The sequence below is a fragment of the Cucurbita pepo genome, chromosome 15 (assembly GCF_057944985.1).
Source record: "Cucurbita pepo subsp. pepo isolate OVF chromosome 15, ASM5794498v1, whole genome shotgun sequence".
Taxonomy (NCBI): domain Eukaryota; kingdom Viridiplantae; phylum Streptophyta; class Magnoliopsida; order Cucurbitales; family Cucurbitaceae; genus Cucurbita; species Cucurbita pepo.
This window is the reverse complement of record NC_141812.1, coordinates 11498676-11511539: the sequence shown is the minus strand read 5'-3', so window position 1 is coordinate 11511539 and position 12864 is coordinate 11498676. Positions and strand designations below refer to the sequence as shown.

The 12864-nt window shown below is 36.9% G+C and overlaps 2 protein-coding genes and 1 non-coding gene across 8 annotated transcripts; 1 reads left to right on the top strand and 2 right to left on the bottom strand.

Annotated features, from left to right (window-relative positions):
* The first annotated feature begins 702 nt into the window (after positions 1–702).
* Positions 703–4082, top strand: LOC111811824 (uncharacterized). Its single transcript, XM_023698864.2, has 2 exons — positions 703–1376; positions 3632–4082. The coding sequence occupies exons 1-2, from the start codon at positions 1098–1100 to the stop codon at positions 3806–3808; spliced, it is 456 nt and encodes a 151-aa protein (XP_023554632.1). The 5' UTR covers positions 703–1097; the 3' UTR covers positions 3809–4082.
* Positions 4083–5204: 1122 nt separating this feature from the next.
* LOC111811728 (lipoyl synthase, mitochondrial) lies at positions 5205–8991 on the bottom strand. Of its 6 annotated transcripts, none has more exons than XR_002817590.2 (5): positions 8483–8990; positions 8111–8322; positions 7541–7920; positions 6918–7105; positions 5205–6646 (listed from the first exon to the last, which is right to left on the bottom strand). XR_002817590.2 is itself a non-coding variant. In XM_023698748.2 (5 exons), exons 1-5 carry the CDS (start codon positions 8911–8913, stop codon positions 6634–6636), a joined length of 1125 nt encoding a protein of 374 aa, XP_023554516.1. In that variant the 5' UTR covers positions 8914–8991; the 3' UTR covers positions 5205–6633. The 6 variants fall into 6 exon arrangements, 3 of the variants coding, with proteins under 3 accessions (XP_023554516.1, XP_086974183.1, XP_023554514.1); XR_002817588.2 differs by having other exon boundaries at positions 5205–6185; positions 6319–7105; positions 8483–8989; XR_002817589.2 differs by having other exon boundaries at positions 5205–6182; positions 6319–7105; positions 8483–8989.
* A 1699-nt stretch (positions 8992–10690) lies between these two features.
* Positions 10691–10763, bottom strand: TRNAA-AGC (transfer RNA alanine (anticodon AGC)). Its single transcript has one exon. It is a non-coding gene; the product is annotated as a tRNA-Ala (tRNA).
* Between the last annotated feature and the right edge of the window lie 2101 nt (positions 10764–12864).

The following is a 12864-nucleotide window of genomic DNA, read 5'->3' as shown; positions in this document are numbered from 1 at the left end:
CGTCCTCGTTAGCATATTGTCCCGTGTCTGACTCTAATAGCAAACAGGCATGTGGGATCTCACAATCCACCCTCTCGTGACCCAACATCCTCACTAGCACTTAGTCTTGTGTTTGACTCTACTAACACACGGACATGTGGGATATCACAATCTACTCCTCCTTGGGAGCTCAACGTCCTCGTTAGCACACTACCCAGTGTCTAGCTCTAAAACCATTTGTAACGCCCCAAGCACCACAGTTGGATGGTAATTTTCGATTCTTTTAAGCCATTTTTAAACATTTTATTCTTATGATCGTTCATTCTATGTAACGAGGTTTCAAATCTTTTTTATTTTTTTCAAAATTTGTGTACTATTTTCACATGTGAAAAAGCTGCAAGGTTAAACTGGTATGGTTTAAAATGTAATGATTATTAAAACATCATTATAAGTAACCTATTAAGAGTCAAACATGAACATCATCACTTAGAGCAGAATTAAAAGATCATAATCCATATGTTAAGTGATTACATTATCGTAACAAATAAAATAAACAAGTTCAATTCTCAATGCAATCAATTAAGCATGCCATTCCCAATCAATTAACATATTTAATCTTCCTTTTGATTCAACTAAACTTGTATAAATCTCTAAACATTCTCTTCATTCCATCAACATAACTATATTTTTTTAAACAAATCTCTTCCTTTTTCCATTATGTTCTAAAGAAATCATCACTCAGCCCAACAAAAAGTGTTTTGTTTTTGTTTTTCTTTCTGAAAGCAACGTTAAAAGAGCCCTTGCTCTGCAATACTGATATAGCAATTGAGTTGAGACGCACACAAACACTCTCGCATTTTGTTAATAAAGCCTGCAAACGATCTTCTCTTCTGCAATATCTCCACTCTTTCATGGCACATGGCCTTTGAATCACTGGTCTTGATGTAATCATTGTAGCCATCCCTCCCTTTAACTTCATCTTCTTTTTGAACCCAATTCCGCTCTCTCTAAAAAACACCCAATTCTCTGCAGCCATGGCCCTTCGCCATTATTAGAAGTTCTAGCACGAGAGAGAAAAAACAGAGTGGGTTGCTTCTTGTTACTTGGGTTTGGTTTTAATGGGCAGTGACCAAAAATGGGAGGCGATAGCGCCGGCGCTGCCGGCTGTGTCACCGTTGAACCCAGAAAGAGATGAGTATTGGAGCCGTTTTGATGATTCGGTTAATGCCGTGTCATTTGGGTTTGTGGCTACTGCCATTCTCATCTCTATGTTCCTTGTTATGGCCATTTTTGAGAGGTTTCTCAGACCTAGATCGCCGGCGGCTATTGGCCGGCCGCCTTCTGATCTTGAAGCCCAGATGATGCTCGATGGAAAGCCTCGTTACCCATCTCCCAAGGTTTTTGTCTTCTCTTTTCTTCAATTTACCCTACATTTTGTTTGGTCTTTTTAGTTGTTTGTGCTTTGTTTTAGCTGGTTTAAGGCTTGATGGGTAGCCTGTGAATCTTATGAAATTTCATTATCTTCAAGAATAATGGCATAACTTGTTGGCACTTAGTTCCTCTAGTGGGCTGCATTATTGGCCTATCTAATCACTGTTTTGTTCAATTTCACATCAAACCATGAAACTCTTTTGTTCTTAATCTTTAGAGGTTTAGATCAACGCCCTCCTTGATGTTGCTGATAATATCTGTTTGTTTATGGAAGTTTGTCGTGGCCTTGTGATTATCTTATGGTGTTACTAACCTGAATCATAGTTCTATCTCTTTTGGTGACAATTAATAATGTTTAAACTATTTTCAAACAGTTCTCTTCTGGAAATTTCTACATTACCTCTGTTTGATAACGTTAATACAATAGTCTTCTTCCTTCTAGATTTTAAGGATAAGGGTCCACAGCATGTAGGTAGCATGTGTTTTTGTCTCAATTGTCAAAGCAATCCAAACCAGTATAGAATTTGATGGGAAAAACATGTTCATAAGGCATTAAAATGTGGAAGCTGCTCTTCGTTTTTTAAGCATTAGTTGCTTGTGAAACTGTAGCAGATGGCATTTTAAAGAATAGATTATTCAAAGTCATCTCGATCCAACAAACTTAGTGTAACAGTCCAAACCACTGCGTCTATTAGGAATATTTCGTTCCCCTCTCCAACCGGTGTGAGATCTCACAATTCACCTCTTTTGGGAGCCTAGCGTCCTCGTTGGCATACCGTCTAAGCCCACCGCTAGCACATATTGTATTTTTTTGGATTTTTCTTTAAAACATGTTTGTTAGGGAGATGTTTACACACCTTTATAAGAATGTTTCGTTCCCCTCTCCAACCGATGAAGGATCGATCTCACGCTTAGTCAACAAATCGATCCTACACCATTAAATGCATTGTTCATATCAAGCAAGATATAGCACAACTGTTCATAAACCTTAGGTGCAGTAGCAAGTTAATTTCAAACATAATCACATGCTCTGTTCCCCTTTCTGATTACAGTATAGTAATGTGCACATATTTTAAAGTATTTGTAGCTTTATAAAGTGTCTCAAAGTCTCTCATCTGGCACCATTTTCAATACTTTTCCTACATTCTATGAGGTATACTTGTAGCATACAAGCATGTATTCAAAGATTTGAGTGATACTTTCAGCTTTATTGTGTTGGAAAATATAGTAGCAGAGTATAAGGGTATTGAAATAGGAGGTCCTGGGATCAATCTGAATCTACTTCCACTAGTTTGTGTTCTATTCTTGCATCTCAAGGATGATAAAGTTGTCCTCCTTTTTGCTCATAGGACAGCTATTTTCAACTGAAAATCAGAATAGTTATGATTATTATGAGTTATCTTTGTTGTTTGAGGACATTTGCTTTTAGTGACCATCATGTTTGATCATGTGGCTGTTTTTTCTCTTAATAAGGGAGGGAAAGCCAAAAGAAAAAGGGGAAAAAGGTTCAGACAAGCATTAATGTTCTGTTGGAGTGAGGTTTTGATTCATCTGTTTTTTAAGCAAATTTATAATTCTGTACTGTTTTCAACAGTGGCTGTACAGTGCTCAAGCCATTAATATACCTATCTCTCTCTCTATGATGAACAACATGCTACAGAACTGTCATGCATAAATTTGTGACAACAATCAAACAAAAAACTACTACTTTATTGCGTCTGTCGAACATGCTTAATCATTTCTGACTATGACCTTCTTTTGTACCACTGCTGAATTCTTGTAACATTTTGAGAACCATGATACTATTAGCTAGATGATTCCTTTAAGATTCAACGTAAGTTAGAGAGTAGAACGAAACATTCTTTATAAGGATATGAAAACCTTTTTCTAATATACGCGTTTTAGAATCGTGAGGTTGCTGGCGATACGTAACTGGTTAAAGTGGATAATATATGTTAGCAGTGAGCTTGGGTTGTTACAAATGGTATCAGAGCCAGTTACTGGGTAGTGTACCAGCGATGACGCTAGACTCTTAAGGGAGGTGGATTGTGAGATCCCACATCGGTTGGAGAGGAACGAAACATTCTTTATAAAGGTGTAGAAACCTCTTCTTAGCATATACTTTTTAAAGCCTAAAGGAAAAACTCAAAGAGTACAATATCTATTGGCGGCATGCTTAGTTGGATTGATTGGTTGATTCTTTATTACTTGATTTATGTAGATGACAGTTTATGCCCGGGGAGTATCAGTACTGATGCCTGGTGAAGAAATCCCTACCTACATAGCTCACCCGGCTCCTGCACCATGTCCTCCAGAACCCATTTTAAAGCCTTTGCATCAACATAACTTGAGCCTTTGTCAATCAACAAGCGTTACATCAAGCTCCAACATTAGTTGACCTGAAAAATAACATCACTACAGAACAAGGGTTGTCCCACACTTGAAATTTCAGCTTACAACTTGACATTCTAAAGTTGAAAACATGGTGGAAGTCACATCAACTTCAGTCTCTAACTTGGAGCCGTGTAGGTTATATTTGAAGATGTGGATTGGGGGTTTCTCCTGCCCCCACCAAATTAAAGAGAGGATGGAAATGAATGATTGTTGTAAGCTGATTATTACTCTGATTGTTTGTTCATAATGAATCCCATGCCTCTTTCACTCACATCAAAGTTGCAACATTGTTAATTGTCTACATGATTCTACTGTCAATCCAGAAATGAGGTGAAACATGTGCATCCAAAACACGAATTAAAGAAGAAAAGGAACAGATGATATCATTTATTTAAAGTTCTCAATAATACTGCATCATCTTATCTCACATAATGCCATTGTTATCATATCACAGAGAAAAACTCGATGCCATGACAGCATTTGCAAAAGAATTATCCTGGGTTTGTATGGGATCTTGTGAGATCTCATATTGGTTCGAGAGGAGAACAAAACATTTCGGTGTAGTAACCTCTCCCTAGCAGACGTGTTTTAAAACCTTGAAGGAAAGCTCAGGAGGGAGTTCAAAGATGATAATATTTGTTAGCGGTGGACTTGGACTGCTATAAATAGTATTAGAACCAGTTACCACGGGGTGTGTCGAGGACGCTGGGCTCCAAGGGGGTGGGTTATGAGATCTCACCCCACGAACCATTTCTTATAAGGGTCTGAAAACCTGCGGTATGCTAGCTCCCAAGGGATAGATTGTGAAAACATTATCTATAAGAGTATGAAAACTTTCTTGACATTACTTGGAGAATGAACCGAACATTTCTTATAAAAAATATGAAAACTTTACTTCGCAGTGGTGTTTTTAGACCGGGAGGGAAAGCTAAAAAAAAAAACCCAAAAAACACCAGGCTTGATCTTGCATTTTTTTCTTCCAGAAATGGCATTAACAGCAATTAACAGAGATGATGACTCAAAATATTAACGGAAATCTTGGTGCAAATTCTCCTTGGACTCCACGCTGCTTTAGTTGACTCCTTTGTCTGGAGTGCTCGGGACAGCGCAGTCCACAATGCAACACATAGAGAAAAGAAAAAGAGAAACGTTGAGCGTTAGCCCCACCAGAGAAGACATAGCCTGTACTCCATGCATATTCAATACCAGCCCAAAGAGAAAAGACTTCACTTTTCCCAAGAACAATAAAGAAAGATGCCAACTTGGAGGACCATTTGAATTGCAAATCCCCAAAACCAAGTTGGAATCTCAAAACACGAGAAATACTAATTTCTTCCTGTATTTAGAGTCTAAACAACCATGATTCCACTTGAGATTTGGAAAAAAAGGGGCGGTCCAAGTGAACAACAAGCAATCAAATAACTACAGCAATCACTACCCAAGTCTTGTATACAACACATATCCAGAATTTTGACATACAAGCCAACCAACTCCTACCCAATACACTAATATGTTCTAAAATCTACAGAAAGATGAAACATTCAAGTGAGACAAGAGGGTTTTCAATGGATTCATTTGGGGGCTGAGTTGCTGAACCATCCATTACCTTATCCACCTTTCCTTCGTCTCTTTTCTCGGTGGTCACTGCCTCTGGCTGCTCACCGGCTTGTCCAGTCACTTTCAAGGCACTGCTTTTCATATTCCCTGTCTTATTCGTTTCTCTAACTGTTCGAGTAGCTGGTGACCTCGAACGGCGGCCATGGTTGACTCCAGATTTTTGTTCTTGCCCTCCATTCAGTTTCCTGGTCCTCGCCTCTCTTGATTCTATCGTTCCATGTGTGTATCTGCAAGTAACACGCGACTTCTTCTCTGATAACAGTTCAGCAGGTCTCTTTGTTGCACATTTGTCTCTCTGTTCTCTTCGGTATGATGGGTCGCCGGAATATGGACGCTTTCTTCGAATTTTCGGTTTTGGATTCCGACCCATTTCTCTGCTCTGTTTACTTGATGCTTCATCCCCTTCTCTTTGCTCCGAAATGGTGGTTGCCATTGACACGCTTTCGCTCATATTGCTGCACCATTCTGTAACCTGAGATACCTCTGAAACTGAAAGTGTACCTTCCTCCACTTTGTTGAGTGAACCATCCATTTCACTTGATTTTACTTTCAGCTCGGAAGACTTGTTCTTTGGGGATGTTTGCTGTATGTTACATGGCTTGGCAATGGGAGTCTCTGAGAGGACTTCTTTGACGGTTTCCTCTTCCGGGGTTCCAGTGCCAGGGATGTTTCCAACATCGGTGATGGCGCATCCCGGTGACGGAGTTTTCGCTGAACCACGATCCTTGTCCAGGATATGAGGCTGACCTGTTTCCAAGATTCTGCTGCAGCAACAACCCATAGAGTGGTGAATGTGGAGAAGTAATGGAGATGGAAGCTAAATGTAGTGAGATAATTGAATTTGAAAATTTGAATTAAGGGTTGAGGGTACTAAATTTGGGTGGGAAAGAAAAGCACCTGGGCGTGACACTCCAGAAACAGAGAGGGGAAGAGAGGAGCTGTGGCAGAGTTGGCAGGGAAATGGCTCGACGCCCAGTACCAATGGAGAAGATACTGACTGTCGATGGCGTGTTTAATACGGGGCATGGGATTGGTTCAAGTTATAAGTCAGACAGGGTATCGTAAAAAGATGTATAATGTATTCACCTGACTTTCCTTTTTAACTTCCTTCTAAACAAAAATATTTTACCACTCAACAGAGCACTCCACAGCTTTTCCCATCACCGGATGATGGCTAGAGAAGAAAATGAGCAGAGCCTTTATGTCAACTCGTTAACAGTTGAACCTGCTTTTTCATTAGAATCCAATAAGTGAAGCATTTGAATGAACGAGCTAAATGGTAAAGAAGTAAACCTATACAAATAGCAAATGAATGAAAGTCCAATTTCAACATTACAAGAATAACAATATTCCCATGCTGATCGGCAAGAACAGGAGGAAGGGGACATATCATATAACATAGCAAAGCAGACTCAATGGCATCTGCAACGGATCAGGAGCACAGAAATTTGACAAATGACTGAACAAAAGTGCAATTTGGCAACACGTCAACATACATGCAACGTGGTTAATTATGTTGGGATGGTTGGAGACAAATGACCAATAGAAATGGTAGCAATAATCAAGGCTGGGTAGGGTGTGAACTAGAAGCTGACCGATCTGATTCAATCATTGATTTGATATAGAATTCTCCTGCTTTGTATGAGGACCTAACCATTGGGCCAGATGCCACATACCGAAAACCCTGTCACAACCAAACAAAAAATGGATTTTTCAGATAATTCTTGCACCCTCAAGACATGGCAACAAACTCCCCATCCATTAAAAAACTATTGATCATGTGATACTTGATGGTGGAGATTTCCTATAAATTTAGAAATAAGGGCTCTGCAGCACAGTGTGAACTAGTATATACTTTAAGGTAAATCATGGACTCCCTCGAACAATCAAAACACAATTACACATAAAATTACAACGATACAAATCCTAGAGAAGGAGCATACCAGATTACGAGCCTGATTGGATTGATTATCTGAGGGCTTAAAATTGTTTAGGTGAACGAAAAAAAATGTTTTAAAGCGGGATTTAAAAAGGGTTTAAGGGCTTGATTAAACAATCTCTTGCAGAACAAAGAAGACAGGACACAACCAAAATGTTCAAATAATAAGAAAGAGACTACCATTTTCATGCCAAGATTTTGATACTTCTCGAAAGCCTCAGGAGTGATGTATTCTGATACAGGCATGTGGCGCTTTGAAGGTCTCATGTACTGACCAAACGTTATCACATCAACTCCAGCTGCTCTCACCTTCTCCATTGTTTGCACGACTTGATCTGGTGTCTCCCCACAGCCTAACATAATGGAAGTCTTCGTAAGTGTTCCAGAAGGGGCAAACTCTTTGGCCATAACTAGAACATCTAATGATGGCTTAAAATTAGCACGATGATCCCTAACTGCTCCCTGAAGCTCTTCAACTGTCTCTATATTATGAGCAAAGACGTCGAGGCCTGACTTCGCAACATTTTCTACACAGCCGGGGTCTCCTCGAAAATCAGGAACTGCAAAATCAATTAGTTAAGCAACATCAAAAAAAAAATGTAACAATGGAAGTGGCTTTCACTTAATTCCTTAGTTTGATAGAAACCAGATAAAAGAAGGCTCGTTAAAATCAAGCGTCACGTCAAGGATCCTTAAGTGCAACAATGAAAGTGACATTGTGATACGAAAAGGAATCTAGGGAATTAGTACCCAATGCCTCGATCAGCATATTTGGCTTCAACACCTTAAGTTTCTGCACAGTCTCTGCAAAATGACCACTCCCTTGATCAGGTAAATCGTCGCGATCCACACTAGTGATGACCACATAATCCAAGCCCCATGATGCGATTGCCTCAGCAACATTTTTCGGCTCATTTGGGTCTGGTGGAGGCGGAGTTCGTGATGTCTTGACGTTACAGAACCTGGACTACAAACAATCCCAAAACAGCGATGGAATGAATAGAAGTTCAGAGGCACTGAGATGATATCAAAGTAATCAACACGGCCATTTATATGACAAAACCACATTGGTAATTAAATAGTCAAAACGAAATGGAATGAATAAATTGAATTAACACTAGCCTGCAACCACGGGTACAAGTGTCACCAAGTATCATAATCGTAGCAGTGGCAGTGCCCGTTTCTCCACCAGACCAGCATTCCCCCAAATTAGGGCACCTAGCCTCCTCACAAACCGTATGAAGCTTCAATTCGCGGAGCTTCTTCTTGATTTGAACATACTTCTCGCCACCAGGCACGGATTCCTTCATCCATTTAGGCTTAGAAAGGGGCTTCTTCTTCGTACCAACCTCCACCGAATACGACTCAGAAGATTGCAGGTCAATGAAGTCGGAAAGTGAAGGGGACTCGGCGGCGAGTCGTTCACGGAGACCGGTTAAAGTTCGAGGGAATTGGGAGAAGGTCTCAGAGGCGGCGGTTGAGGAAGATGAAGAAGAGAAAGATCTGCCAATGGATTCTAGGAGTCGAGCTAAGCTTCTGCCATGGCTGTTCATCGTGAGATTGGCGACCCCGTAGAGAACCTCAGGACAGATGAAGGACGTTCGTTGGTAAGGCGTTTTCCCGCCAAATCCCATAGGAATTGGGCTTGATGATGGATATATTTTGGCCCAATTTAAAAGCCCAAAAAACCCTCTAGTAGCTTCATTTAATTACAAAAAATATATAATTAAAAAAAATAATAATATCCACCTTATTTTTTTCAAATTTTATAATAGGATTTGTTACGGCCGCCGTTCGTGGTCGAGCATCAGATGGTTCCAACTCAGTTTATAGATCTTGAAAAAAATTCACCTAGAGAGTCGCAAGATTGCAATGAGCTGAAGCTGTCATCGGCCTCCTAACCGATGCTAGATCTTGAGCTCCAAATTAATATATCATTCAGGTACACCACAAGACATCGGATGATTCTAGTTTCATAAAAGAGAACAAAATGCATATCGATGTCATATTAGATAGCTAGATATTTTAAGAATATTATATAATAAATAAATAAAAAAGTAAAATAATAATTTTTTTAAAATATGATGTCGTAATCGCCATCGAAACAAAATTATAAAAGACATACTTTCAGATCAAATGATGTAAGCTTTTGATGGAGGTGACCCAATTGAGACATGTTGAATGGAACCTCAGCCGCCAAATTTGGGTTGCTGACTGGACATTGGTTCTATGATTATCCAAAAATGTCTTTATCTTATAATATTAATCAAACCAAACCTTATCCTAAGTTAGAACTTCGTTAAGAACATGTTGCTTTCCTTACCAAACTTCCATATTTTCCTTCACTCAATCACCCTTCAATCTTTTTTCTTTTTTTTAATCTTTTTAGGTGATAGATTCTTTTGGCTCGTTCATCGTTCTTGAATGATTTGTCATCGGTCTGTTTGAGCTTAATGATAGGTTGGATCAGCCTCGAGCTTGTTTAGGACCAACCTCTAGCTTGTTGGTTGACTTAAATTGAGCATTGACTTGCTGATCTCTAGTTTATTGATTAGAAACCTCTTATACTTATTTTTAAAGTCTTATACTTATTTTTAAAGAATCCTGTCTTTTGATTTTTCTTTTGAATTTTAGTCGAAAGTTTCTAACTTCTGATTCTTCTCAATGAATGAATCTCTTCTATTTATCTACGAGAATAGAAAGTAACATATTAGCTATTTGTTTCTTCTAGATCCTTCCACGAAAAAGATTACTTGACGAACACACAAACTAGCCCAAAAAAAAAACATAAAAAAGGTTACTTAGCTAATAAGACTCGAGCTACAATTAAAACATCATTAAAACCCACTTCCAATACCTTTCCCTACCCTCCTTTTTTGTTGCTTGTCGTGTTATTTCGTTTCTAAATTAGACCATGATGTAGATATTAAGGTGACTTGGGCAAACACCATCTTAATTTAATTTTCATTTCCTCATTTAGAAAAATACCCACTTTTATTTTATTTGTTTCGTTCGAACATGTAAAGTAATAGTGTTAAATGTAAGGATACGTCTCGTTCTCTTGATTAAATTTTTATTTGGATCGATCAATTTTCTTCAATTTAATCTATTAATTTATGGCTTATTACGCTAGAGAGGTGAAAGAATTGAGAGAAATAACGAATGGAGTATCACTAGACAATTAGGAAGAGATCTCTAGACGATGCGACTATGTGAGATCCCACTTGATATAAAATTAATACTTAAATCTTTACCCGCTTGCAATTAATACTTCATTATTTTTTATCAAAATTTCGTAAATATTAAAAAAAGGAAATAGAAAACTTATTTTGGAGATGCGGGGTATCGATCCCCGTACCTCTCGCATGCTAAGCGAGCGCTCTACCATATGAGCTACATCCCCACATGAAAGATCAATGAAAATGATATGAAATTAAGAGAGAGAGAAAATATTTCTTATAAATGTGTGAAAACTTATCCTTAGCAGACGTTTTAAAACATTAAAGGGAAATCTAAAAGAGATAACCCAAAGAGAACAATATCTATTAGCAACGAGCAGAATCGTTATATTTTATTTGGACAAATTTTTTTTTTTAAATTGAATCAAAACTTCATATATTTGATTTTAACATATATAATAATAATAATAAATAAATAAATAAATAACCTTCACGTCCAATTATACGCCACCTATCCCATAAAAACAATTGATTTTCATTCCTACGATAATAAATTTTTTGAGTAAAATATAAAGAAAAAAAAAAAAAAAAAGCAGGGACTTTTATGTAATTTCACCTTCTAGATTCTGTAACAAAGGAAGTGAAAGGATAGGGCAAGGATAAAAAGTAAAGAAAAAAGTATGCGGAGCCTATTTCTGCAATTCCTTTTCTAAAAATAAAAGTTCTTTGTCTTGATTAATTAATTATATCCGGAAGCTCCTTTTAGTATTAGCAAATCAACTTTTGCCCCATCTGGATAACTAAATTACAAAAACTCCCCAATCTTCGCCCATTACTAGAAAGTTCTTCCTATTTTCCATCTTTATTCTCTCTAAAAATAAAAATAAAAAAAGCAAGAAAGTCACGTGGCTGCTGAAAATTGGAATATTCTCAAAAATCATCTTACTGGAAGGCAATTGTTAATATTAATTAATTAATTAATTAATTAAACAAATTTGGTTATTATTTGTTTAGACTTTTTGGGGTTTTTTTTATAATTATTTTTTCAAAAGGGCACTGATTGAATGTTTGTTTTCTCCCCGACATCTTAGGAAAAATTCCATAATTTGACCCCAAAATTTTGTTAATATTATTATTTTCAACTTTGGTATAATTTTAATTTTACCATTTATTTAAACTTTATTAATTCATGTCATTGTCAATATAGTACGAATTGAAAATTTTTAAATCATAAACTTAGGGAAACTAAATTAAAAATTTTAAATTAAATTAATTACGGAATTATTGTTGTTCTGAATTGTAATTGGCTGGTATTTGAAAATATTATTTAATTGAAAAAATGAGGTAAAATTTTTGACGTTTTTGTTAGGGGGTGGTGAGCCGTAGGGTTCTGACAGAGAGCCCATGTCACAGTCGACCGACCACGTGATGGCCCCTAGTATACTCCAGCTTCCGGCGTAGTTCCTTTGTGACGGTTAAAGCTTCCTCACGCGCCCATCTTATGCGCGTGCGTTTCACTTTCCTATCTCCGACTCTTATACAAACCTTCAACTCTATAGAGAAATTAGTTGAACTATGCTCATGTTGACATTCAGCTCCTTTTTAATATTTAAATATAAAATTTTGTGACCACATTAATATTATCCCTATAGACAAGAAACTAGTTGAATTATAATCATGTTGTCATTTAGCTCTTTTTAATATTTAAATATAAAATTTTGTGACCATAGCAATATTATTCTCCTGTAGATAGAAAAACCAATTGAACTATGCTCATATTTAAATATAAAATTGTGATTTTGTGACCATAGCAATATTATTTCCCTATAGACAGGAAAATCAATTGAACTATACTCAAGTTGATATTCAGCTTCTTTTTAATATTTAAATATAAAATTTTGTGACCACATTAATATTATCCCTATAGACAAGAAACTAGTTGAATTATAATCATGTTGTCATTTAGCTCTTTTTAATATTTAAATATAAAATTTTGTGACCATAGCAATATTATTCTCCTGTAGATAGAAAAACCAATTGAACTATGCTCATATTTAAATATAAAATTGTGATTTTGTGACCATAGCAATATTATTTCCCTATAGACAGAAAAACCAATTGAACTATGCTCAAGTTGATATTCAGCTTCTTTTTAATATTTAAATATAAAAATTTGTGACCACAACATGTATATTATTGATGCCGTATTATATATTCAATATATCTATAAAACTATATCTTTCTAGAATAATTTCTTAAAATGAAATAAATAATAATATAAAAAAGGTCGACATTATATTATTTAGAAAATTGAGATAAAAAAGG

What these genes read in the sequence shown, in the direction of transcription:
- LOC111811824 (XM_023698864.2), top strand. Translation starts at nt 1,098, where the DNA reads ATGGGCAGTGACCAAAAATGGGAGGCGATAGCGCCGGCGCTGCCGGCT. An exon ending in CTCGTTACCCATCTCCCAAG is followed by an intron (nt 1,377 to 3,631) that starts GTTTTTGTCTTC and finishes TGATTTATGTAG; the next exon opens with ATGACAGTTTATGCCCGGGG.
- LOC111811728 (XM_023698746.2), bottom strand. Translation starts at nt 8,913, where the DNA reads ATGAACAGCCATGGCAGAAGCTTAGCTCGACTCCTAGAATCCATTGGC. An exon ending in ACTTGTACCCGTGGTTGCAG is followed by an intron (nt 8,323 to 8,482) that starts GCTAGTGTTAAT and finishes TTTGTAGTCCAG; the next exon opens with GTTCTGTAACGTCAAGACAT. An exon ending in AAAATCTTGGCATGAAAATG is followed by an intron (nt 7,106 to 7,540) that starts GTAGTCTCTTTC and finishes TGGTTGTGACAG; the next exon opens with GGTTTTCGGTATGTGGCATC.